Source organism: Theropithecus gelada, chromosome 7b (assembly GCF_003255815.1).
Source record: "Theropithecus gelada isolate Dixy chromosome 7b, Tgel_1.0, whole genome shotgun sequence".
Classification (NCBI taxonomy): domain Eukaryota; kingdom Metazoa; phylum Chordata; class Mammalia; order Primates; family Cercopithecidae; genus Theropithecus; species Theropithecus gelada.
Window position 1 is genome coordinate 75,840,297 of NC_037675.1, and position 26,634 is coordinate 75,866,930.

Consider the following 26,634-nt stretch of genomic DNA (forward strand, 5'->3'; position numbering starts at 1 on the left):
TCTTGGTATGAGAATGTTGACTGATTATAAGGAGTAGGAGAAAAGAAGTTGGGAAGTAAAAGATTAGGAAGGACTACTAAAGTAGGTGTTCAGGAAGACTCTTCTTTCTATAACTTCTGAGAATCGAGCTCTGTTCTTTTGTCGTTTGTTATAAAGCATTAGAGTGCAGGGGTGGCATTTGGCAGGATCAATCTGGTATAGGGAAGTGGGCAGCGCTGATCATGATGGTACAGAAGCTAATGTTGTGCAGCCGGCTTTGGGCAGGGCCTAACACTGTTCACTGCATGTTTGTCTGAAAGGAAGGAATCTCTTCTATTTTTCTTCATATCTAGCACTGATGTTTATGATTGCTCTTTTAAAATCCATATCTGCCATTCTTCATAAAAATGCCACAGGGCTGCCTAACAGAAATTTGTGTTATGGAATTTTGACATAATTAGCACCTGGCTTTAGTTGTAAATTATAGTCAGATAAATATATAAAGAGAGGGAGCATTTAAGCAATCTGTGGCCAGCAACTGTATTTAAAAATATTTTATTTTTTTTGAATAGGTGATACATATGGTACAAAATTCAAAAGAATACAAAAGGAGATACAGTGAAAAGTCTCCCAATCCTGTACCTATCCACCCTGTCATCCTTCCCACAAACCACCATTGTTTCTAAGAATTTATCCTGCAGATATAATCCCATAAATTAATGTGAAATATGCACAAGAATATTCATTACAGCATTATTTATAGCAAAAGAAAACAATGGAAATGTCTGTCAGTAAGGGACTGATTAAATAAATTAATGGTTTATCCATTCAATGGAATAGTATACAGCTATAAAATGAAATGAGGCAGCTCTACTTGCAAGTATAAAGCAAAAAAAAAAAAAAAAGCAAAGTGAAGAACAGCATGCATAGTATGCTATTTGTGTTTTAAACAAAGGAAATATGTATATATGCATGCAATATCTCAAGGTTGGGCAGGAAGGCGAAGATTGGAGTGTTGTGGGGGCAGTGGGAACAGCAGTTATGAAGGTGTAGTGCCAGCAGGATATATTTGGGGGATGGTAAGAAGTTCTCTGAATGGTGAGGTATAAGGTGAAGTGGCAAGGATGAGGTGAACAGACAACCGCTTCTCTTTCCCCATTCTTTAGACAGACAGTGTTATGTTACACGCTGTTATGCAACCCCCTTTTTCCCTTAATTTGTTTTGGATATCTTTCTTAAGGAATTTACAGCCACCTTTTTTAAGGGTTCCATAGCAATTAATTGTTTCTAATCTTTTGCTATTACAAATGATGCAGTAATAACTTCTTACATGTCATTTTATATCTGGTGAAAATATATCTGAAGGTTAAGTTCCTAGAAGTGGAAATTACTGGATCAAAGAATTAGTGCTTTTATAATTTTGAAGGGCATTGCCATATTGTCCTCTTCAATATGTACTTCTGGTAGCTATTATGAGAGTGCCTATTTCCCACATGCTTGCCAGCTAGGAGTCTTAACAAGCTTTTTGATATTTGCCAATCTGACAGTTTTAAAAAGGATCTCAGTATGATTTTAAGTTGCATTTCTTTTATTATGAGTGAAAGAATATTTTTACATGCGTAAGAGTGATTTAGTTTTGTCTGCTGAAAACATCTCAATTAGTATAGGGACATAGAGCAAATTATTTAAGCTTTCTGTGTCTCAGTTTCCTCACCTGTAAATTGAGAATAAACAATAGTAAGTAGGATTATTGGATAATTAAATGAAATGTATGTATAGCACTCAGCACAGTGCCTGGCACATGGCAAGCATTCAATAAGTTATGTGATAGCTAATAATCAGAGGAGCAGGTAGGCTAGGGCAGATTAAATTAAGAAAGTAGCATTCACTTCCATGCTCCAGTCACATGGAGCCTTGTTCATTTACATTGCCATTCATCAGAGAAGTGCAAAGTCAGAGCTTTCCTTGTCTTTTAGTAGTAAAGAGTAATTTCCCATTGGAATCTATCATAGGCTATCAGCAGAGCTGGCCAGGGAGTAGGCACAGCTTCGTCTCTAATATTTAGACTTAGCCAACATGGTAAAGAAATTTGATTTGATATGAAATAAAAACAAGAACAGAAGAGACCAGATGTACATTTCTTTATTCCACCATGGTTCTGAACTCCCAGCTAGTTTGGGTTGGTGTGAGTCTCTGCTTGTAAACTCAGAGGAATGCCTGCCATCATTTTCTGAAGGGAAGGGGCAGGGGCTTCTGAGTAGAGGGGAAAAACAATATTGGAAATCTGGCTTCTTCTGAACAAGACCACACTAGAAAATAGACTTTTTACTTTTAGCACATCAAACTGGTTTTCACAAAAGGAGAGCCCAGAAGAGGTTTGTTTCCTGTAAGAAGCAGTGTTTATGTAACAGAGGTCTTTGTAGATGGGTCCTCTGTCCCGTGGCAGCCCTTGCTGCTGGTGCACAAGGGCTATCACTGGGCGGATTTTGAATGTTTACAGCTACTGAATAATTTCTTTAGACATATAAAGCCTTGGCTCCCCTTTCTTATCAACTCCACATATTTTTCATAATGTCCTCTTGCTGCTTTCCCCAGGTCTTTGTTCTTCATTTGTGTCTCTTACACTCAACAAGCTAATATCAGTCTTGCTTCTCTGAGTGAAGAGATCTTCTGCCACTCCTTGGGGTCAGAGAATGGGCTACAGGTTGGAGGTGTGGCAAAATCAGGGCCCAGAACAGATTGGCTGAGTGGTGGTGATGGTTCTTGGGAGGCGCTGGAGTCAGTCCCCAAGCTTCCCCAAATCCTTTCTTGCTCCACAGATTTTGAAGGACCTCCCTAGGGCAGATGTAGCCTCTGTCCCAGTTGTGGGATCATCAGGATGATGGTGGATTGTGGCTGGAAAGGGGTGTCTGCAGTGTGAGGCCACAGGGCCTTGCATGCTTGCACAGCTTGGGAGGGTGGATGAGGGCCATCCTTTGTTAAGCATCCAATAGCAAGGCCAGGAAAGGTGGTGGACAAGGCCTCATGCGGTGGCTGAAGCATTAAAGTGATTGGTGGTGCTTGAGCCAAGCAAGGGCATGGAGGCAGTGACCGAAGCTTACAGCCAGAGGCTAAGCTGGGAGAGATGAAAGCAGGCAAGGCTGATTGGGAACCTCTGGCCTGATGTTGCAGTGTCTTCCCAGCTAGGAAATCATCCTCAAGGCCCCTGCCTGTGACTGGAGGCCATTTCCAAGTAGTTGCCACACTGACCACTGACTGCTACTCCTTGGCAGTGCAGTGGGGGGGGCCTGCCTCGGCCACATATCCCGGGGAGCAGTGGCAGCGGTAGGAGCCCTCTGTGTTCTCGCAGTAACCGTGGACACAGAGCACAGCAGGCCCGTTCAAGTCATCACACTCATTCACATCTAAGAGGAAACAAAGGAGAGAGCTGTAGGGAGCCCAAGTGCCTCTGCTGGCTGCCTCCACCCCTCTGGTTACTAAGCCCTAGCCCCTGTCCTGGAGTGAAACCCTAAGTGTGACAGCCAGAGGCTGAAGTCACTTCCCAAAACCAAGCAACTCAAGGACAAGGCAGGGGGCAGCAAGCTCATACCATGCCCAAGACCGTGCTCTCTTGTCTTTGTCTTTTGTCTGGGAACCTGCACGGAAGCGGCTTTCTAAAGCACACAATTAGACCTTCCTTTGGCGCTTTCTTCCCTCCCAGCCTGATGCAGAAAGCCCCACTAGGAGGCAGCAGTGGCTCTTGCAGCCTTCCTGAGTTCAGGCGTCTCTGTGGGCAGTGGGCCAGCCTGACTCCTCCATCAGAATTCTACTCACCTACGCAGGCCATGTGGGCCGCATCCAGCTGGAAGCCCTCAAAACAGTCGCAGGTGTAGCCCTCCCGCACGCGCACACATCGGCCATTCTCACAGCCGTTCAGGATGCCGCACTCCTCTGCCTGAAGCCCTTCGAAGCCAGCTGGGGCCTCTGGGAGGAGGGAATCAGAGAGAGAAGGAGGCTGAGGCCTGTGTCCAGACTCTCCCTAATGCTGGGACCCTCGCCCTCCTGGACAAAGGATGCCCCTGTGGAACTTTGGAGGTGGGGGCAGAAAGGATAATAAAATCTCATGGAAAGATGCTAGAACAAAAGGCAGTACTCTTGGGAAAAAAAGTGTGTGTCATTTTAGATGGGGAGAGGTGCTCTGGGCTTTAAATGAGGGCTCCAGGGAGGCTGAGACTTGCTGCTTCCACAGTGCCCGGCTCCTGCTGGGATTCGGTGGGTGGGGGAGTGTGTTGTTACATAGTTTTTGGGTTTGGACGTGGGGATGGGGTGAGGTGTTTTGTTTAAATCTTCACACTGTGTTTTGGGGAGTGGGGAACAATTGGTAGCAGAGGGGTCTCGCTCAACACAAAGCAAAAAGTCGACCAGATCTCCCTAACCCTCTTCACTCTCTAAGCACCCCTTCACCCCATGGAAAACGCCCCACCCTGCCCAGCGGTATGGTCTTAGTTTGATGTGATAGCTTTGCCTGTGGTGGATACTGTGTGCATTGCACAGTGCTAGGCCTGTCTTCCTCATTAGACTCCAAGGCCTGAGTGTTTGGATCGCACCATTCACAAACCGAGTCATCACAGTAGGCCTTTAAAGTCCTTAGAAAACCTTAATCCACATTTCAGGTCACAAGTGTGAATGCTGGGTGTCCTTAGAGCAGGTTCTTCTGCAGCCTGTAGGTGGCGTGGAGGGAGAAAAAGACTGCAGCGAACAGCTTTCTCGCTGTCAGTCCCCACAGGAAGCTTGTAGGTTGGTTGGGATAGGGGCAGCGTCCTGTACCTTTTTGTGTCCCTGTGATAGTTTATGACAGAGTTGTTAGGGTCGGACCTGGGCGTATGTACTTGTCTTGAGCGAGCTGTGAACGGGGACCTCTGGCTTGGTATGTCTTTCCCCTTCCCAGTCCTCACCCTGCTGGCAATATGACTAGCAGGTGGAGGAGATGGAAGTGAAACAGCTTTGGCGCCCACCTCTTCCCCATTTTTGCAGCAACACAGACCTGGATGGCTGGCCACGTAGTGGGGCTGGAGTTCTGAGGGCTGCAAAGGAGACTCAAGGATGGGTGTGCGGTCCCCTGGGTGGCCGGCTGTGTTGGGGAAGGCAGGCTCAGGCACGGTGTCTTCAGGGCCCAGGTAGTTGTAGAAGGGGGCCCCGTCTGGGCCATAGATGCTGTAGTGCAGGTCATCAGGCCCGGGGCCATACTCATAGCCTGGCCGGAAGTGGACCCCGGCCTCCCGCTCTGCCTCAATGCGAGCCACGTTGCACAGCTGAGCATAGACCTCTGTCAGGGAGGAGGGAGAGAGGGAGCCGGGTTCCAGCTCCTGCCAGCTAAAGCCTGGTTGGCTTTGTCTCTGGGAGCATGCAAGGACTGGTACCCTCTGGGAGATCCTGGCAGCAATCCTCTCCCCACCTCTCCACTGCCCTACTTTGTCCCCAAACAGCAGGGATGGAAGACAGGGCCTGATTGCTCTGCTACTTCTTTCTAGATCCCCCTTCCAAGGTGAGGGTATCCCCCTCCCTGGGGCCTGGCCCAGCCCTGCAGGGTCTCCCCTTTGCTCCCCCTCACCAGAGCTCCTGGGGGGACACAGAGCACACTGCTGGCTCCAGGCCTCGCCATCCTGGCAGCAGCATTCCGTGTAGGTGGTGCGGTGCCCACGCAGGGGTTCACTGCATACATCATTGGTGACTTTTTTCCAGCAGACGTCCATGTGGATGTCGTGATCAGGGAGGTCCTCTGGTGGCACAGGGCACGGAGGCACATGAGCCCCCCAGCCCAGGTCCCCTTCTCCTGCTGCCCCACGCTCAGGCCCACTCACCCGTGCTGCTGGTGCTGTTCATGCAGCGCTGCTGGCTGAGGTCCAGGGTGAGCGGGGGGCTGCAGAAGCAGTGGAAGGAGCCCTCCGTGTTGACGCACTCGCCATTCTCACAGGCCAGGTCCTGGCACTCATCATGATCTATTGGGAGGCAGGAAAGGGTGAGGCGATGCCAAAGTCACCTGTCCACCGGCCACCCTCAGGGAAGAGGGTTTTCCTATCACTGATAATGAAGAGTTAGTGCCCTGCCTCCCTCCCCTCAACCCAGCCCAGCCTGGAAGGCCCCTCCCTGGGGACAATCTCTGACAGCCCAGAGCTCCTTCACGTGGGACCAGCCTGCTGCAGTGGGTGGCCTCCCTAGGAAGGGAGACTCTCAGCAATAATGGGACTGGCTGGCAGGGGCTGGGTGGGCCATTATTCAGCTGTGGGCCTGGGGTGGGGCAGGGATCATGTGTGTCCTCACCCTCACACTTCCTGTGGGAAGCATCGTAGTAGAAGCCGGGATTGCACAGGCAGACATAGCCAGGCACGGTGTTGAGGCACCGGCCGTTCGGGCAGAGGCCAGGCCCGAATATCACACACTCATCCGCATCTGTGGAAGGGCAGAGCTGAGGTGAGAGGAAGGTGAGAGGCAGTATGAGGGGTACCTAGAGCAGGGAATCCAAAGCCAGGCTGGGTTTGAATCCCAGCTCTGCCACTTACTAGCTGGGTGGCTTTGGGCAAGTTGCTTAAGTTTGCCATGCCTCTGGTTCCTACATGCTCCTTAACCTCTTAGAGTTGTAATAAGGATGAAAAGGTGTTAATATGTGTGAGGTGCTCAAAAAAGTGCACAGCGCGTAGCCAGCACCCAAGGAGAGCGATCTCTGTCTCCATCATTTCCTTCTCAGGACTAGCTTCAGGACTAGGATGCTGAGGGGCGCAGTACCTGGACCATCCTACTGTGAGTGTGGGTTCCCCAGAGTGTCCAGCCTCATCAGTGCGGCCAGGGAGATGAGCGCAGCCTCTGGCCTCCAGGGCAGTGCTCTCCACTCTGTCCCTGTGCCCACATGTGGCTGGGGGTGACAGTTAGTCAAGGCATCATAGTTTGTTTCTGGAGGTGCAGCCTTGGGAGAGTAGGGAAACTGAGGTGAGGCTCATGTGGACACTCCAAGAGCAGCTTGGGTCAGAAAACTTCCAGCTAACATTCTGCAGGGAGTCAGCCCTGGGACAGAAAAGGTGGAGGCAACCTGGGAGGCCAGGGTTGGATGCAGAACTTCCCCAGGAACCCTGTGGAGGAGCAGGCTAGGGCCCATTCAGGTGAATGGAGTTTGGGGCAGAGGATGGAGCAGGAGGTTACCTGTGTACATGGTCTGTCCAAACGTCCAGGCTCCTTCCACAGGAATGTAGCCTTTTCCACTCGGGCAGATCTCGCTGAATTCAGCTATGTAGAGAGGTGCTTCAGCTCAGAGCGGGGAGGGCCTTGCCCCCTTCCTCTCTGCCCTTCTTTCCGTGTCACCTTGCAGAGCTGACCCTTCGAGGATCTGGAACCCTTGGGGCCTTACCTGAGTCCTCAGACGGGCAGAGGTCACAGGCTTCTCCCCAGCTAGCGCCCTGGGTGCAGCAGCATTCAGCCTGCGTGGTGTTCTGGCCCAGGACGCTGGAGCAGGGCGCATGGCCATTCTGCCCAGAGTAGCAGTCCATGCGGGTGGGGGCCGGGGCATGGTCCCCCGTTGGGGCCTCAGGGATACTCTGACCTGTGCGTGACAGATGCTCATTACTGTCTGTTCATGACCCTCTGAGGGGTCAATAGTCCTTCGCTTTATTTCTTAAATTTAACATTTGTGTAGCACTTTACAGTGGAAAAAAATGCTGTTACCTGTATTACCTCACCGATGCTCTCGACAACCCTAAGAAGTGGCCTAATTATCATCTCAAGAAATTGAGGCTTAGAGAGGCTTGGGGCCTCACCACCACTGCGTGATTAAACTATTAAGCAGTGCGGCAGGGATCTGACCCCAGTTCCTCCTCACCGAAGCCCCTGCTCTTTGCGGTACACCACCCCGCCTGTCTCCTGTGATGGGCTGCCCCCAGTCCCTGGCATGCCATATGGGCAGCCCCGTGGTCCATTCTGCTTCACAGGTACCCCAGCCCCCTCACCCTTCCTTGTCTCCCTCACTTTCCCCCAAGGCAGTAAAAGCCGGCTGAGTCCTAGTCCAGCCTGGCGTGAGAGGCTGAACCCAGTAGCTCTCGGGTGGGGTGGGAAGTGGGAAAGGGAGAGCCCAGTTTAGCTCAGCTTCAAGTCCTCTCTCATCCAGAAGGTTCCCAGGGATTAGATGGATTCAGGGTCCCTCCAAGGCTCAATCTGTGGTCCCTGGGGTCATCCTCAGGGTTTCCTGAGCCTCCTCTAGGGTCGTCCTGGTTTCACTGCATGTGGCCCTCAGCCTCCTCACCCCTCCATGCACCAGGCCCCACCTGTACCTCCCTATGCTGCCCCAGGCCCTGGCCCAGTGTCCCTCTCAGTGGCTAGAGGCTAGAAGAGGGATGCAGAGGGACACATTCTCTCTAAACCTCCGAGTCGCCATGGATAATGCATCTCCCAGGCCTCACCTCCAGCCCCCCGTGGGCGGCAGTGCCCCTCCTGGGCATCGTACTCCTCCAGGTCACTGGCGCAGAGGCACAGGAAGGAGCCCTCCACATTCTCACAGAGTGCGGCCCCACACACCGCCAGCATAAGCTCACACTCGTTCACGTCTGCCAGGTGTGAGAACAGGCTCATGGGCAGAAAAGAGGCAGCCCGTGCCCCTTGCCCCCGACTCCGGCCCACTGCCCCCAAAAGAAGCAGGCTAGGCCTTGGGGAAGAAGCAAGAGTGAGTATAGATTTGCGGGGAGGAGGAACCGATGGACAGAGGGCATGGGAAGGAAGACAGAAGGAGAGGAGTGGCAGCAAACGGTCACAGAAGTGCGCAAAGAGGAAGGGTTACCCCTCAGTGCACATTCTCCAAACCTCCTGCCTCCTGAGGCCCTGAGGCTTGAGGACACCTGCTGTCCTGCTGGCAGAGTGCGGCTGTGCTTCCCCTTACCCGCCCGGCCCACATGCCCCTGGGCGGGGAGTTGAAGTCTCTCTCTTCTTTGAAGCCTCCCTTGCCCATGCTCTGAGGACCCATGATGGAGCCACGTGACCAGGACCAGTTCAGGAGGAGGACCCCAGGGCCTTCCCTTCCCTGGCCCAGACCGTGGGTAGCCCACAGGCTCCTCACCTACACAGTCCCAGCCTGAGGGAGAGATCTCGAAGCCCTGGTCACAGAGGCAGCGGAAGGAGCCGTCAGTGTTGTCACAGAAGCCGTGGCTGCCACACATGGTGTTGTTGGTGCACTCGTCTATGTCTGCGGGACAGTGGGAACCACAGTAGAGGGTGTGTGCGTGTGCGTGTGTGTGTGCACTCTCACACACACGCACACTCTCTCGTTCTCTGCTGAAAATACTTATTCGACTTATTGGCACTAAGACCTGTGAAAAGCAGCCTCTCAACCCTGTTAGGGATAAGAAAACCCTAACATTCATAGTCCTGTGGCATTTTTCGTAAGCTCTGCTGGATGGAAAATATACAAACTACAATCAGCTGCAAAAAAATCGTGTCCTCAGGAGAAAATCATGTCTCGCTCAATATATGAAAAATAGGTTTTCTCAGCCCTCTCTCTTCTCTCTCCTCCCTCCCTACTCACCAATGCAGTCTCCGTTCGGGGCCATGTGGAAGCCAGGCTGGCAGCCCAGAACACAGCGGTAGGAGCCAGGGCTGTTTTCACACTTCCAGGCGCCACACACCGGGTCTCCGTAGTCCTCACACTCGTCGATATCTATCCCCAGAGCCATGCCATGAGAGAGGACAGAGATGGCCAGGTCATTGCTCTGGTCCCACAGGGTCAAGCCCCACAACCTCCAGGGTTCTTGATCTGTTCCAAATGACTGTGCTCATCCCAACCCCAGCACATCAAGGTCAGGACAATTTCCCCTGCCCCTGCAGGGCTGAGCATCTGGGAAGAGAACCGTATGCTATTTAGGAAGCAGTGAGCTCCTAGCCTTCTGTGACACTCCCTTTCCTCCGCCGCCCCATCTGTCTCCTATCCCTACCAGCACAGCACTGTACTTCTCTTTACACGAAGGCTTCAGCATAGTGTATTACAGAGAGCTGTCTTCATATCTGTCTCCCTTGCTCAATTTCAAGATCGTCCTTAACTGTCTATTTGTCCTAGCAAAAGACATTGAGCATAGCAGGTGTTTAATGTCTATTGAATCAATTTGGCCTTTAAAACTAGATTGTGTGCCGGCACGAAGATGCTGGTTGTCTTCATTTTGTCATCCTTGGACAGCCCCTGAGCCCTGAGTCTCAATACATGCACTATTTGTTGGACACTGCATCTGTGGAAAGTGCTCTGCTCCACGGGAGCTGAGGACCAGGCAGGGTAGAGCTGGGCAGACATGGGTAGAGCCCTGTCCCCTCCCCCCAGAGCCCTTACCCACACACTCTCCACTCTCCGGGGAGGGCTGGAAGCCAGTCTCACACAGACAGTTGAAGGAGCCCTCGGTGTTGACACAGTGCCCTCCCAGACACAGGTCTGTGGCGGCACACTCGTCCACATCTACAGTAGAGATGGCTGTCAGCAGACCCAGCCATGGGTCCCTTCCCTGTTAGGGTCCTGTGTACCTTCCTCTGGGCCCTGAGGAGCCCATAGGAGAGGCAGGGAGTGGCTTATGTAGGAAAGGGCTGGAAGCCAGAGGCCAGGCTGTGGGAGGTGGGCGCCAGGGTGGGGGTGGGGGGTGAGGGGGGGCTCCTGGAACTGAAGCTCTGTAAAGGGGAGAAGTGACACTCGGAGTTTGGAGTTGCCTGCTGTCAACGTCGTGAGGAGGCCCTGGTGAGAGACTGAGTCCCTCCCTCGCTGAGCACCGGGCTTCCTCACATCACTCCTCGCTCCCATCTTCTCCTCCCTGGGCAGGGCCGTGAGCACTTGCTTTCCGTACTGGTATTAAAAGGGACACTACTCTAGTCTTAGCCTCTAGCGCCCATGCTCCTGGCCGGTAGAGGTAGCTGTGCTGGCTTCTCACCCAGGCAGCTGGTGCCCCCCTCTGCGCTGACGAAGCCGGGTGCGCACAGACAGAAGAAAGACCCGTGGCTGTTGAGGCACTCGCCGTGGGGTGCGCAGTGCTCCTCCCCCATGCATTCGTTCACATCTGCAGGGAAAAGATGGGGAGTGGGTGTCTGCTGGGGATGTGCCTGCCTCCCTACACACTCATGCCCCCCAACCCCAGTAGGGTGACCTGGGTCACTCACCCTCACACAGGGTGCCATTGGCCAGCTGGAAGCCCTGGGGACAGAGGCACTGGTAGGAGCCTGCGGTGTTCTTGCATTCCCCTCCCAGGCAGCTGCTCTGGGGGTCTTCACACTCATCCACATCTGCAGGGCCACACAGGGGAGGAAGACAGCCGATGGCAGCACCTCCCAAGGACAGGAGCCAAGGGGGAGGTTTCCAGAGGACCTGTCACCTGCCTGCAGAGCTGGACCCACAGGGGCACCATCCCCTCGTGAGGCAGCACAGCTGGGAGAAGCTCATGAGCGACTCTTGGGGAGCAGGATGATGGCAGCTCCTCCAGCCCCAGCAGCCCCCCACCTGCTGGGCTTCACCATGGCCCTGACAGAGGGGCATCCCATTTGTGTCCTCTCCCACATGGAGGCTCATACCTTCACAGGAGTCACCCAGGGGGCTGGGCCGGTAGCCCCCATCACAGTCCTTGCAGGAGAAGGAGCCAGCCGTGTTGGTGCAGACTCCCGAGGGGCAGACTTCCGGGAGGGCACACTCATCTAGGTCTGCAGACAGACAGTGCTCACCCAGGGACCTAGGAGGGCTCCCACTCCCCGGGCGATGCAGGAACCTCACCGTGGCCTCCCTTTCTGAGCCCCTGGGGGCTTTCCTAAAACCCCCTCCCTAGAACACTCCCGGGACAGCCCTGCCTTCAGCTTCTCTCTTGTCTCTGTGACTGGATTTTCCTCCTGTCCTCACTCTGAACTTGGGGATTATGATAATATAAGCTCTTGCTGGGGCCAAGTCCATGTATGGGGTCCTCTAGCCTAGCCTGGAGCCCCTCGACATCAGCCCCAAACTGGGGACAAATGAAGTGTTCTTCGGGAGGTAAGACTGCCTATATTCTGTCCCCTTCCACCACTGCCTCCCCAGGGTTACCTTCACAGGCAGTGCCGTCTTCATTCACCCAGTACCCACTCTCGCAGGCAGAGCAGGTGAAGGAGCCCTCTGTGTTGAGGCAGAGGCCTGTGGGGCATGAGGCCCGGTTGGCACACTCGTCCACATCTGAAACAGGGCATTGCATTCTGTGTGGGACTCTGCAGGACAGACAGGCCAGGACAGCCAGAGACTGGTGGGTAGGCAGGGGTGGGGGAAGGACAGGTCTGGGCAGGGATGTGTTAGGTCAGTGTGGATAGGGATGCAAGGCCAGAGGTGGATTCAGGGCGCCAAGCGTGGTGTGCAGAGGGGAGGGAGCCACAAGCTGGATTGGCCTGTGGAGAAGGGGTACTTCAGCATCTCTGTACCTTGGCAGCCCTTCTCATCTGAGGTGACCTCATAGCCCTGCTCACAAGAGCATTTGAAGGAGCCTTCTAGGTTGGTGCACTTTCCATGGGCACAGACCCCGGGGGTCAGACACTCATTCACATCTGTGGGAGAGAGGTCCTAGATGGTGGGCTGGGCTCCTCCCCGTGCTGCAGCCCCCGCTGGCAAGCTCCAAGCATCTCAGTTATGAGGCCGGGAAACCAGCCTTCAGAGGGGCCGCAGGCCACCCGGAGGAGGCCATGAGGCCATGTTCCCTCCTCCCACCTAGGCAGGGCAGGGTGTCCTATCCCCCGGGCTCACTTCAGCCCTATCTAGTAACTCAGAGCACTCTGCATGTACCCACGCAGGGGGCCAGGTCCCCCAGCCCTGGGGCTGGTTTGGCTCATCTGAGGATACTTGGAAGGATGTGTCCAAGACCCTTGACTCCCCTCACCATGTGTGCCAGGAACCCTACATGACCTCCTACCTGCCAACCCAACAACCCACGATCCCAACCCAACAAGCAGCTTCAGAGGGTGGGCGGGCAGTGTGGAGAGAGGCCAGTCATGCCGAGGTGGCTGAGTGGCAGCCTCAAGGGCCTGGGAAACGTCTGCCCTCTCCAGAGCCTCAAAGCGTCTATTCAACACTCCGTCCCTCCCAGCATTCTGAACCCGAGCCTTTCTTCCTGAGGGGGCTGCAGGAAAAGAGCACACGCCTCCTACTGCAGACCTGCTGCCCTTCTGAGGGAGGAGCACCCCGCTGTGCGGTGGGCGGGCTGTTTAGACGCTGCTTTAGAGGTGCAGAAGAGCAGGAGACCCCTCCTCCCTGGAAACTGCAGAGGGGCCCCATTCTAAGACCCTTAGGCTCCTCGCTCCACCACAGCATCCAGCTACTGAAGCTGCTGGGACTTTGGGCAGTCACTCCAGAATGAATACGGCCAATGAGCAGAAAAGGGCCCCACCCTAGCTGATTCAGAGGGCAGAGCCCTGGTGACTTGTGCCCAGCGTCATCTGGGAACCCAGCTAGATCATGGAGGACAACAGCCTCCAAGCCACCTCCCTCTGCCCACCTCTTTCCCTCTCCGTGTGTGGGCTCAACCAGAGGTCCCAAGGCCGAATGGCCTGCTCAGTGCCTTGGCCAGCAGCCCTCACCTACACAGCTCCCACTCTGGCCCCGGTAGCCCTCCTCACAGGCCAGACAAGTGTAGGAGCCGGGGGAATTGACGCATCTCCCATCAGGGCAGGTACCGGGGTGACGGCATTCGTTGATATCTGCAAAACAGCAGCCCCTCCCTTGGTCATCCCTGGGAACATAGCACATGGGTAGGTCTGTGACACAGCAAATCCTTGTCCCTGCCCTTGGTTGGGGAGAGGGATGGACAGACAAAAACTAGGAAAGAATGACAGCTGCCCTGTGTTCCCAACTCCACCTCTCACCCACTGTCCGGGACAAAAGAGGGAGATGGAATAACTTAAAAATTAGAAAGGGAGACTCCCTGGGTGGGTGCAGTAGGCTGTGGTTACCACCAGCTGTGGGAGGGTCAGAGGATCCACTGTTTGGGATGGGCTTTCATCTATCCCCTGGTGAATTCCTAATCCTTTAGAAGCAGTGACCATTACTGGGACGTGCTTGGCACAGCAGCTCACTGGATTGCCAGAGGTTCCAGAATAGATCATCAGAGGGGCAGCGAAGGCAACTTGGGCTTCCTTGCACCAGGAAACGAGGACCATGGAGGAAGCCCCAATCTTGGATATGGCCAAGACCAGCCCTGAGGCTGAGTGCAGACTGCAGGGTAGAGCTGGCAAAGCTTCTCTGCTGCAGAGTTGTCAGACATTTCTTCCAGCCAGGAATCACGTAGGGATCCTGGCACCCACTCTGGTGAGATCCAGGAAAGTCAGCCAGAAGGGGTAAGCCTGGACACCAACTGGACACCCAGGGGATGAGGGGACCCAGGAAGGGAGAGTGGCAACAGGAAGAGGAGGGAGCTAGTTCTCCTCGGAGCCGTGGAGAGGGCTCTTCCCCATGTAACCTGGCATATCATGGGCTTCATCATCAAGGCACCCAGGGGACCTGGACTGAGTGAGGGAGGTCCTGTCACAGGGACTGAACTCTGAGTCAGCACTGCTGGAGGACATTATGCCCCTCTGGCCCGGTATCAAGGCTCTGGCTCACTCTTCACAACAGGTCCATTGGCCAAGAAAAGAGGAGGGGTTCTTCTTCCTGAATGGGTAATTGTCATTCTCCTAGAGGAAGTATACCAGCTTATGCAGATTTAGAGGTCCTACTGCCCGAGAGGAAGACCTACTCAGCACCCATGGAGGAAGTGTGGGAGGCAGGCCTAGGGTCCGAAAATAGGCTTTCTGCAGAGGGACTAAAGCCAGCGGCTGTCACTGCAGGAGAGGACATGGACCCTAAAGGGGAGGGTGAAAGTGAGTACTCGCCGAGGTTGTTTGGTTTCCAGAAGTCAGGACACATCAAAGCCCTCTGTCCCAGAGGACTGGGACCCTCTCAAGCCTAAAGTTTCTGCCTGAGGGTCCAGAAGACAGGGACATCGCCACAGGGCAGGTAGTTTTTCAGGTGGGTCTCTGCATTGAGAGTCCCACAATTCCCATATAATCTTGGGGACACTGAGATAAGGCTCATCTCTGGCAAGAGGGCAGCCACAAGTAGGTGCCCCAACCCCTATTTGAGTTGTGGTGATATCATCTTAACTATTCTAAGGGCTTCTGTAAAGACAGAGATGGAGAAAATAAAGGATCTAAGATAAGTAACTTTGGCCACCCAGGAGACAAGAGGCCAGTGCCATGACCTGTTGGCCTTGGCCGAGGTACTTGAAGGAGGATGGACAAAGCCACTGAGAATAAGCAGCAATCCCTGTTTCAGGGATGCTGGATGACCTCTTCCAGGATGAAGAGAACGAGATTGAGGCAAAGCTCCTCCTAAATCCATGCCAGGAAAAATGAAGTCTTCAGACCTTTCCTGCAGGGATCAGGCAACGTGGGAAGGAGACAAGGTTTGCCAGGAACAAAGGGCCCTGAAGTCTGTCCTGCCCCAAACAGGCTGGGCACATCTCTTGGAGGTGGTGTGTGTAGTGTCTTAATGCTGGGCATTTAGGATGCATGTGGCATTCCAGCTCTCCACTTTCTGCACCATGGTAAGCTGGTGCCTCCTAGTCCCTTGTGGTTGGGTGGGGCCATGAGACTAGTGAGGGCCAATGAACTGTGAGTGGGTATGATATGGATATTTTATGGACCAAACCATTTAATTTGTGCAATGCTCCAGAGTGCTCTTTTATTCTTCCACAGAGACTGGCTATTCCTTTAGCCTACATCTCCAATGAGGAAACATGGGGCAGAGCCTCCAGCTGACCCTAATGGACATGTGGCACTGATGAGATAGAAGCTTGGCTGCTGCCGGGTGTGGTGGCTCATGCCTGTAATCCCAGCACTTTGGCAGGCCAAGATGGGCGGATCACCTGAGGTCAGGCGTTCAAGACCAGCCTGGCCAAAACGGTGAAACCCCATCTCTACTAAAAATACAAAAATTAGCCGGGTATGGTGGTGTGCACCTGTAGTCCCAGCTACTCGGGAGGCTGAGGCAGGAGAATCGCTTAAACCCAATCGGGGAGGAGGTTGCAGTGAGCCAAGAGACTCTGTCTCAAAACAAACAAACAAAAACAAACAAACAAACAAACTTGGATGCTATGTCAATAAGATAGGTGCTGTTTGTTAAGGCAGCATAACCTTGTCTATCTTGGCAGGGCACTGCTGGTTCCCTTCCTCAGATCAGAGCCCCAGCCAGTGATGATCACATGTGAACGGGAAGGGGAGGGCAGAAGATGAAAGCAGCCCCTCAGACTCTACCTGAGACAGGGAAGGGCTCTCCTGGGTGGAAGCGAATATCACTGAACCATTAGCCAAGCTAATTCAAAGGAGCCAAAGGAAGATTCTGAATGAAGCAGCTTCTATCACCAGCTACCCTGAGGCTGTCCCACCAGCATCTTGGTGCCTGGACTGGAACCAGTCACTGGATGCAGAAATATTCCAGTTTTTCTGCCTGGCCTAGGGCGTGAATGTTAATCTGAGATTACGGTTTGTTTTGGAGGGTTTTAATACTCTGTCTTTGAAGCCTGGAGCCATCTGTCTTCTTCCTGTGTTCTCAGCCCAAGGCCGACACAGCTGGTGCTCAACAAACGTTTGCTGACCAAAGAGTGGGAGAGTACGCCTCAGACCTCACCGTTCGTCTTTTTGGTATAAGGCTGCTGAAGAGACCCCAAAGGGCCCATGGAAACAATCACTCCAGAGACCAGCTTGCCAAGCTGCTGTCGGTTTGCTGGGAGAATCCTGGAGCTTCTCTAACCACAGATCAGCCTTTGGATGAGGAAATGTACAGACATTCACCTCTGCTGCTTGTGAGAGCATGGGGTGGGGGTGGGGAAGGCACTCAGGCAGGGGCCAGAAGCTCAGGTGACCTTGGTTATGGCTGGGCGACATGAAAGGCCCTGGCGGTCTGCAGGGAAGTCTATCCCCTGTCCGTGGGAACCTGGAGTCCCGGTACGACGGAAATGCCATTGAGACTGCTGGACGGGCCTCTGTCCAGACCACTCAGCCTTTCACCAGAGACTTTCAGTTTCAGTGGAGAGAGTGGTTTCTGAGTTGGAGAAAGAAGAAAGTGGGAGAGGAAATTGACTGGGCTCCCAGGGTGATGGGCCGGGTTTGTGGTTACCGATGGAAACCTGGAGAAGTGTGCGAGCTACATCATTCTTTCTTTCAACAGACTCAGAGTGTCTGCCCTGGGCCAGGAACTCTGCCTGACCTCCCAGATGAGGTGTGTGTCTAGAACCTTTCCTTGGGAAGGGAAGGAGAGGGCTGGGGTACGGGGGAGCCTGGACATGAAAAAGAACTACCCCCTGACGGTAACGTTTCCCCTACTTACTCAGGGTCTGTATGTGCCAGACAGTGCCTAGCACTTTGTATACATTAGCTTATCCAGCGCTCACAAACATCTCTGAGATGGGTATTACAGTTCCATTTCCAGACATGCGTCAAAAGCCAAACCCAAGCCTGTCTGCACCAGAGCCTGTGCCCTTAACACAGACTGGTTAATATAAATCTGATTTTTTTTGTTTGTTTGTTTTTTTGAGACAGAGTCTCACTCTATTGCCCAGGTTGGAGTGCAGTGGTGCGATCTCGGCTCACTGCAACCTCCACATCCTGGGTTCAAGTGATTCTCCTGCCTCAGCCTCCCAAGTAGGTAGGATTACAGGCATGTGCCATCACGCCTGGCTAATTTTTGTATTTTTAGTAGAGACGGGGTTTCACCATGTTGGCCAGGCTGGTCTTGAACTCCTGACCTCCAGTGACCCACCTGCCTCGGCCTCCCAAAGTGCTGGGATTAATTACAGGTGTGAGCCACCACACCCAGCCTAAACCTGATGTTTTTAATGTTCTGGTATTCTCTTGGTTCATTTCCTCTCATTTTACTTTTCTTTTTGATAAAGTCTAATGTCAAATTCACAGCGTCATTGTGATGCTTAAATGAGGTAATCTATCGAGGACCTAACCCAGCCACCTGGGACACAGGAGGCACCTGTCAGTGGTGGGTGCCATCACTTTCTGTTCTCCTGAAGATGCCAGGCTGTCTTATCTCCATCGTGCTAAGGAGGACAAGGCAGGTGGGTTCTGGCTTTGGTCATGGGTAGGCCTGAGTTTTAAAGGGGGAAGACCAAGAAGGAGTCATTGGGAGGTGACACACTGGGGCTGAAGGCAGAGCTGTCTGTCCTACACCTGCTGCCACCTCTCTCCTTTGCTTCTCTGGACTTTGCTTCCATGGTAGTGGCATTGGGAAGGGAGGCTGCCCTTTCACAAAGTACACAAGCTCTTACTCTGACTTCCAGGCCCTTCTGAAAGCAGGCAAGTCCCAACCAGGGAAACCTAGAGGCTGGGAGGAGTCTCAGCCTGAGCTTGGACCCAGGGCCATGTTCTTCTTGGACTGTGCCTGGATGGATTTACCCTCATTTCTTCCTGTCCCAGCCAGTCTCGAGAGCATATACCCTGGGCCTCCTACAAGCCTGTGACACCCCAGCCTGACAGGGACGTGGTGGCAGCAGAGCTGCCAGGGGTCTTCAGAGCTGGCATGAGATAGGCGCGGGTCTGTGAGGAGTCCAGTTAGCAGTGTCACAGCACCTTTTAGCTGGGTCTGGGAAAGAGAAGGATCTGGGGTCCCTTCCTCCCTCCCTCCTTTCCTCCCTTTCTTCCTTCCTTCCTCCCTCTAGCATTTGTTGGGTACTTATCAGGTGTCCATGCATGGGCCATCTAAAGATATGGCCCAGCCCTCAGGAGCTCACAATCTAACAAGTTTAACAAGAAGGCTGACACTCCCAGACACACCGACTCTTCCTCTGCCCCATGAGGAGAGCACATTTTTCAAGGCAAGAGGGCAGAGGTTACAGAGATGTTCCTAAGGTGTCATGTGGATAAAGCTGCTCATGCTCCCCTGCTGCAGCTGGCAGACAGGATGCCAGAATAGCACTGAGGGGATGGAAGGGCTCAGAAATTCCCATACGTGTCTCTGTCCATAGGCGTGGGCTCAGCATCAAGGGGCCGGGGCAGGGACAAGCTAGAAGGCGCGTTGGAGGTGGGCAGTGTTTGGGGAGGGAGAGGTGGGTAGTGGGGTGGCAAGGCGCCTCCCTCCTTCCCGTTCCTTACCTTGGCAGTGTCCTTTCCTGACCATGATGTAGCCCTGATCACACTCGCAGTGGTATGAGCCCTCGGTGTTGGTGCACTGCCCCCCGCTGCACACCCCTGGCTGCTCACACTCATTGATATCTGTGAACACACAGAAAAGCCCTGAGTCACAGCCAGCCCTGGGGGATGGTGGAGGGGGCGGGGTCCTGGAGCATTCCTTCTAGAGGCCAAGGACAAAGGATGCCATGCTGAGGCCTGGGCAGGGAAGGCATGCTTGCTGCAGCCACAATTGACTGGAGGGGCTCCTGGGCCCAGTCTGAAATTAACTAGCTCAGGCCCCTGATAACCCTGAGTTCCTTTCTCTCAGGGGAGGCTACTCTGGGGACCCATGGGGATCCTTACAGCTGTTTCCTCACCCTCATGCAAGGGCTGGTCTGGAGGTGGGGTAACAGTCCATATGGTATACCTTCAGAGGCCAAAAGGACTCCCACCCTGCTCCTGGCCCCACTATATCCCCTTTGGGTATGCTCCTGGAGTCCGTCCTTCCTTCCTTCATCTATTGATTGATTGATTGAGACAGAGTTTCACTCTTGTTGCCCAGGCTGGAGTGCAATGGCGCAATCTTGACTCTCTGCAACCTCTGGCTCACTGCAACCTCCACCTCACTGGTTCAAGCTATTCTCCTGCCTCAGCCTCCTGAGTAGCTGGATTACAAGTGCCTGCCACCACACTCAGCTAATTTTTTGTATTTTTAGTAGAGATGAGGTTTCACTATGTTGACCAGGCTGGTCTTGAACTCCTGACCTCAAGTGATCCACCCTCCTCAGCATCCCAAAGTGCTGGGATTATAGGCATGAACCACTGTGCCTGGACTCCTAGAGTCCTTCCTAAGGACCTTCTTAAAGGTTAGGAACCAAGCAGCCAGTGAGGGATTGCATTTTAGGTAACCATGGATCTGTAGGGTGTGGTTTCTATCATTTTTCCAAAGTATGTTGGTGTCCACCATGGCTCTAAAGCCCAACCTAGCTTACACCCCTCCCCTGCTTAAACTCCTACCAGAGACCCCTGCTACCTCCAGTTCTGCTTGCAGCCTGGCTCACAAGGCCTTTGCCACGTGGCCCAGCTCTGCTGTATTTGCTAATTCACACAAGTCCCTTGGTATAGCCTCAGCTATTGCGGATTTCAGTGGTCCAACCTCCAAGCCTTTGTTCACACAAATGCTTCCACCTGGAGTCTCTTTCCTCACGATGGCCAGCAAATCCCTGCCCCCATTTCAAGGACTGGTTTAAAGCATCACCTCTTGGTCCTCTGGGTCCCCATCCCCTGTCCCCACAGTCAAATTAATCAAGGCCTCACCTTCCCACTCTCCCCCTTAAACTGGGACTGACACAAACACTTTACAGAGTCCTTGTGCAGATTAAATACAATAATCCAGGTGAAGGGTTAAGCACTGCGCCCGCCTGGCATAAGGTAAGCACTGCAGAAATGTTAGCTATTATTATCCTAATGTTAAACCCCATAAAATCCCAGCTCCTCAGCCTGGCATGTGAGATCTTGCATGACCGGCCCCAGCCTGCTTCTCATCTGTTTCCTGCTGCCCACACCTCTCCTACCCTTGCCTAACCTCAGGGCCTGTTCCTGAGCCTCTGCCCGCACTGTCCCCTTGCCTGGAACAGCTTCCTACACACCAGCGTGACTGCCTCCCAGTCATCTCCAACCCAGCGTCCCCTGAGGGCCCAGCTCTCAGTGTACCTGTTCATTTACTTGCTTCTTCCCTAATGGGAACATGCCTTACTATCTCAGCATCTCCAGTGCCCAGCACAGAACCCCAGTAAGTGCTTACTGAAGGAATCGAATAATAATCATTTGTTCAAGGACAGTGTCTTCATTTGAGCAATACTTCATAAAACTCCAGTGCACAGCAAAGTCTCCGCCAGAAGGTGGGAAATGCACACTCCTAGGTCCACAGCCAGAGATTCTGATCCTACTCTACTGGTGGGCCCAGGAACTAACGTTGTTATAACTCTTCAGGCAATTCTGGAATAAGTGGTGTTCACTGTGAGAAGCCCTAATCCCAATGAAAGAGAGAAGGGAACTTATAGACAGAGTCATGTGTGGGAACCATTATCCCCTAAGGCCAGGACGACCGTCTGATACATGGTGCTGGAAAACGCCCTCGCTCCATGGAGAAAGATGGAGACGTGAATAGAGAAAGACCAGGTTCTTAACAGTCATACAAAGATGGACTCCAGATGAATCAAAGCATACCATAAAAGGGAGAACTAGAACTCAATTAAGGTACAGGAGAATATCTTTGTGACTTCAGGATATGGAAGGATTTCTTAAACAAAGCCCCCAAAACACACACAAATAAGGCAAAATGGTGAATTTCAGTACATCAAAATTAAGGATTTCTGTTCCAAGAAATGCGGATAAGCTTAAAGGATAGAGGACAAAATGGGAGCGTTGCAATTTCTAAACCCAGCCGAGAATCTAGAATATATAATGGACTCCTAAAGAGCCCCAGGAAAAAGCAGCAACCACTATTGGAAAACTGAGCAAAAATGGGAGCCAGCAGTTTACAGATGAGGAAACCCACAGGCTAATGTATGAAGAGAGCCTTACATTTTTTGGTAAACATTTACTTAGATATTTAATATGTAAACAATTTATCTTATTGATAATATAAATTATAATGACATATTAATTATATACATTATTTAAATAATCCATAAATCAGTATAAGTATCAAATCATTGAAGTAATGAGATATTACTTTATGAGACTGGGAAACTTCAGAAGGTGGGTGTTATTCTGGACAAGGCCTCTTCCAGTGGCAGCCAAGCCCCACTGGGAGAAGCACTTAGAGCCAGCCTTGAGCCCCAACTCCCGTCTCCCAGCTGTTGGGGCTGGCAGAGACATCTTGGACATCCGGGCTGGCACGTAGCGGAAACCTGTGTCTGCACCAGTCCTGGTGACATCATTCCCTGCAGCAGCTGCTGCTTATCCCAGGCCAGCTCCCCAGGCTGGGTCTGCAAAGAGCAGTGCCTCTGGCCCACAACACCCATCTAGACCACTGGAGCCCAGAGACGCCCCCTTCCCTTAGCCTCTCTCCTGACTCCCCCAGCCTGTTCTGAGCCCTGCCCCTTGAGTCAGCTCCCCGGAAGGCAGCTGACCCAGTCACCACCGTTCTGCTCACAGACTTCTACTGGCAGCCCCTGCCTGTGAGACAGTGTCCAAATGCTTCAGCCTGGCACTCGAGACATTTCCCACACTGGCCTCTTCCTCCAGGTAGCCCTGCTCCAGTCACACTGCATTCATCATTATTCCCAGAGCATGCCAGGCAATGTTCACTATTTAAGTCTCTGCAAAGACGCTTCCCTCTACCTGGAGTACTCTCTGCTCCCTCCATTCCTATTCATGCTCCATGGTGGTGTCCAACACCCTGTGTGTAAGGGGAGTGTGTCTTTGGAAGCAAACCATGCTTTGGAGTTAGAGTTCTAGCTCTGTCACCACTAGGTATGAGGCCCCTGGGTATTTCAATTCACCTCTGAGCCTCAGTTTGCTAACCTATTAAATGGGGCTAAGGATTTCCACAACATGGATTTGGGATGATGAGCTTCATATAACAAAATGCGTGGGACAGTGCCAGCATATAGTAAGTGCTCATTAAATGGTAGCTATTCTTGGTCAGGTGCGGCGGCTCACACCTGTAATCCCAGCACTTTGGGAGGCCGAGGCAGGTGGATCACAAGGTCAGGAGTTCGAGACCAGCCTGGCCAATATGGTAAAACCCCATCTCTACTAAAAATACAAAAATTAGCCTGGTGTGGTGGTGGGCACCCATAGTCCCAGCCACTCAGGAGGCTGAGGCAGGAGAATGGCGTGAACCCAGGAAGCAGAGGTTACAGTGAGCCAACATTGTGCTGCTGCACTCCAGCCTGGGCGACAGAGCAAGACTCTGTCATAAATAAATAAGTTAGTTAGTAAGTAACTAAGTAAATAGATGGTAGTTATTTTTATCTGCTCCAGCTCCAGCACCCAAATAATCTCATACAGAACTTGCTTCCTCATCTGAACCCTACAGTGTCACCATTCACACCTCACTCATCTCTGCATCGTCAGAGCTTGGCACACTGCCTGGCACATCGGTGGTGCCAACGCATGAGAGCGCAGTGAACACCGCCCGTGATTCTCCCGCTCCTCCGTTAAGTTAGGAGGTCTGCCCCTTCTACTTCCCTTCCCTCCATAATCAAGTGATTGGACCTGGATGGCTTTGGTTTCTGTAGACTGGACCCTTGGAGGATTAGAACCTGAGGGGATCCTGGCAGCAGGAGGATACACAGCTTCCCTGGCCTCCCTGGGGGTCTGGCCAGAACCAGCCATGTGAGCCCCAAGCACAGGCAGGGCCCCTCTTGAGGTGAAGGGTTTACAACTGGATTATGAATCTTAAGGTGTTGCTTAGAAAGTGCTCCTTATATTATTTGTGAACTTAATCATAAAAATGTATGTGGAAAAAAATGTATGTGGGGTGTTTTGCATCATTAAAGGGTTTGAGTTGGAAGCGTATTTATCAAGGGTCCTCTGGCAGTGGGCCACATCTTCCCAGGGAAGTTCAAAGCCCTACAAGTGTCTCCAAGCTGCTGGGAACCCGTGCTCCTCGTTCAAAGGCATACTACTCCCTGGTCTGCCAATAGTCCCAGCCTGGTGTCCTCATGGGTCTCCCTCCTTCCCTAAAATGAAACTAGCTCCTTGTCACTCAGAGTTTGGGGGCCTGGTATATAGTCCTCATCTCCAGCCATGTCTCCTGACCCTGTGACACTCTTGGTTCCACCCACAATTCCTTAGGGCCTTTGCAGAGATTGCTGGCTTTTGGATTTCTACCCCTCCTTGCCATCGGCATAGGGTCAGCCTCCTCCCAGATCCAGGCCAGAGTTTTAGTCTCTCCTCCCTCAGCTGCTCACTCCCCATTCTGCAGCACGGTGTATGGGGGTGTGAACCCCTGGTTCCTCTTCCACCCCTTGAGACTGTGGGGCCTGGCCAAGGGCAAGGGTGGACTTGGCTTACCTTGACACTCCTGTGTGGCCTCCGAGGTGGCCAGCGTGTAGCCAGGGTAGCAGAAGCAGGAGTAGGATCCCACACGGTTGATGCAGCGCCCTTTTCCCCTGCAGGGGTCCCTCAGACACTCATTGTCATCTGACCAGAAGGAGGCAGGGAGGGAGGTCAGGGAGGCCAGCAGTGCTGTTCTTTGGGCAACTACCAGCAACCTGCCCACACTAGGGGCTGGGCAGGGGATGGTGCTCTGTGGCAAGGAAGGGGTGAGGGAGTGGAGGAGGCTGCGAAGATGAAGATCTCTAAGGCTGGAAGCCATAAAGTCAGCCCAGCGGGCCCACTCAGGCACCAAAAGCCTGGGGTGACTGCCAGCCCCTCCTCTCTGCCACTCGACTCCTTCCCCCAGTAGCCTCATCATTCCTTTCTCCTTTGAAACCACAGTGGATATTTCTCCCTTATTTGAAAATACTGGGGGGAGGAGGAATGAGGTCCACACTTGGTGATTTATCTTAGCCTCAGACCTCCCCCCAGGGATGACCCTGCTGGAGACATTTGCAACTGGGGCAGACCTTGGTCCACCTCCAGGCAACAAAATGGTCAGTTTGATGGGTGGGCTGATCTCAGAGCAGAGGGCTGCCAGGCACAGGTCAGGATGCATGCAGTGGGCTGGCTTCCATGCTCCTGGAGTCCTGGAGACTCATCGGATGGGACTCACCGAGACTAGTCTTCCCCTGAGGGTTAAAGTTAGCTTTGTCCACAGGGACTGCGCTCCTCCTAAACTCATCAACCACCTAGCACTGCTTGGACCTTCTGCTTCTTCCTGGACTCTCAACTCGGCCTCCTAGCCCCTGCTCCCATCTACCCCAGCCGCCAAGTAAGCCCAGGGCACCCAAGTGAATACCCGTGCAGTAGGCCTGGCTGGGGTGCAGCTGGTAGCCGGGGCTACAGACACATCTGTATCCATCTGGGAGGTTCACACAGGTTCCAGGGCCACAGATGTTGGTGGCTCCAGCAGCACATCTATCAATGCCTGTGGGAGCCAGAGCAAAGCAGAGGTTATGGCAGGGGGAGGTGCTGGACAAAGGCAGTGGAGCAGGGTGGGGACAATGAGTGGCCAGGGTCTAGGGGCCTCAGAAGACCAACCTTAGCCAGGCCCTCCCTCCCATACCCATGCACAGCTTGGCCTTGCATAAGACCCTAGGGGACCTCTGCCCAGCACCTCGAGCCCTACCCAGGATGGAGGTCACAGTAGGGCATCCCCCCCACCAAGATCTAATAGGTCACCCATATTTCCAGCAAATTTGCAGCAAAACTCCTCCATCCTAACCCCACCCTGAAAATGAGCCCGACTCCTACCCAGTGCCCAGTGCCATCCCTCCTTGCAACTCCTGTCCAGTTTTCCCTGGACAGACAGAGAGACCTGGTGAGTAAGGTGCTTGGGGAAAACTGCCAGGGGAAAATGGGAGAGGTGAGCTGGGGTCAACTGAGCAGAGCCTTGAAAGCCACATTGAGACTGGCCTGTAACAGGGAGTTTGTGAAAGGTGGGGGTGGGTCAGAGCAGTCCTGGAAAGGCCACTCGGGCAACAAGATGATGGATGAACTGGTATGGGAGGTATGGTGGGTCCTTAAAACCTGTTGAAATAATGTAAATGAGAGTCTGCCGTGGGTGGTGGTGATGGGGTGAAAAGTGGGGAGACAGCTGCAGAACTGAGAAACAGTTTGGAGGCAGACTCACTGGGACTCAGGGCTGAGGCTGTGTAGACAGCAGAGACTGTAGCTGTCTGAATGGTATCCCCAATACTAGAAAAGTACCGGGCACTTAGAACATGCCAAATGAATGAACAAATGATGCTTTTGCCGTTGTGTCCACCCTGAAGTCTTTGCCTGGAGCCCACATGCTCAGGGGTCCCTGCCCTGCCCCCATAGCTCGGGAGAAGCTGAAGACCCAAGAGAATGGGTTGGGAAGTGGTCTGTATGTGGGTATACAGTCTGCCAGATTGTACTGAATTGAATGTACACCCAAGGCTACCCTCTCCCTGGGCCTGGCTCCAAGTTTGTGTCCAAGAATGTACACCCAAGGCTACCCTCTCCCTGGGCCTGGCTCCAACCCCTGGGGGTTGTGGGGGCCCTCAGCTGGGTCCTAAATGTCTGCCCAGAGGGGTGAGGTTACAGAAATGGCAGAGAAAGGGGATAGGGCAAAAGGCCGAGGCTGGTGGTGGCAGTGGGGACACTCATGCACATGCCAAGAGCTACTGCTGAGCTTGGCCTGCCCCCTGCCCCCTGCTTCCCATCCCTTCCTCCAGGCTCACTTTCCTCATCAGAAATTCAGCACTCCTCTGCACACTCTGCCTGCGGAGCAGAGGCCAGAGGGGACGCTCCCTGGCGCAGCGCTTTCAGCCAGAAGAGACAGGTCCCGGGAGAGGTCAGTGGGGTGCACCTGGGAAGGCTGGACCCCCTCTCCCCACTCTCTGGGCTGTTCCACCAGGCTGCAGGGGCTTTCTCTTT

General features: G+C 53.1%; 1 protein-coding gene across 1 annotated transcript in view; it reads right to left on the reverse strand.

Moving 5' to 3' along the window:
- Positions 1–518: 518 nt before the first annotated feature.
- The window catches only part of LTBP2 (latent transforming growth factor beta binding protein 2), a 115,233-nt gene continuing 89,117 nt past the window's right edge, over positions 519–26,634 (reverse strand). Inside the window, exons 16-36 of the mRNA XM_025392283.1 lie at positions 25,031–25,159; positions 24,145–24,273; positions 19,099–19,218; positions 13,543–13,662; positions 12,394–12,516; positions 12,029–12,154; positions 11,530–11,655; positions 11,122–11,244; positions 10,896–11,021; positions 10,310–10,432; positions 9,518–9,649; positions 9,053–9,178; positions 8,403–8,546; positions 7,358–7,549; positions 7,153–7,236; positions 6,280–6,408; positions 5,820–5,957; positions 5,570–5,737; positions 5,003–5,284; positions 3,793–3,942; positions 519–3,383 (exon numbers count right to left, since the gene is read on the reverse strand). Coding sequence (XP_025248068.1) covers positions 3,238–3,383; positions 3,793–3,942; positions 5,003–5,284; positions 5,570–5,737; positions 5,820–5,957; positions 6,280–6,408; positions 7,153–7,236; positions 7,358–7,549; positions 8,403–8,546; positions 9,053–9,178; positions 9,518–9,649; positions 10,310–10,432; positions 10,896–11,021; positions 11,122–11,244; positions 11,530–11,655; positions 12,029–12,154; positions 12,394–12,516; positions 13,543–13,662; positions 19,099–19,218; positions 24,145–24,273; positions 25,031–25,159 — 2,936 coding nt within the window. The 3' untranslated portion in view covers positions 519–3,237. The remainder of the gene's footprint in view (positions 3,384–3,792; positions 3,943–5,002; positions 5,285–5,569; positions 5,738–5,819; positions 5,958–6,279; positions 6,409–7,152; positions 7,237–7,357; positions 7,550–8,402; positions 8,547–9,052; positions 9,179–9,517; positions 9,650–10,309; positions 10,433–10,895; positions 11,022–11,121; positions 11,245–11,529; positions 11,656–12,028; positions 12,155–12,393; positions 12,517–13,542; positions 13,663–19,098; positions 19,219–24,144; positions 24,274–25,030; positions 25,160–26,634) is intronic.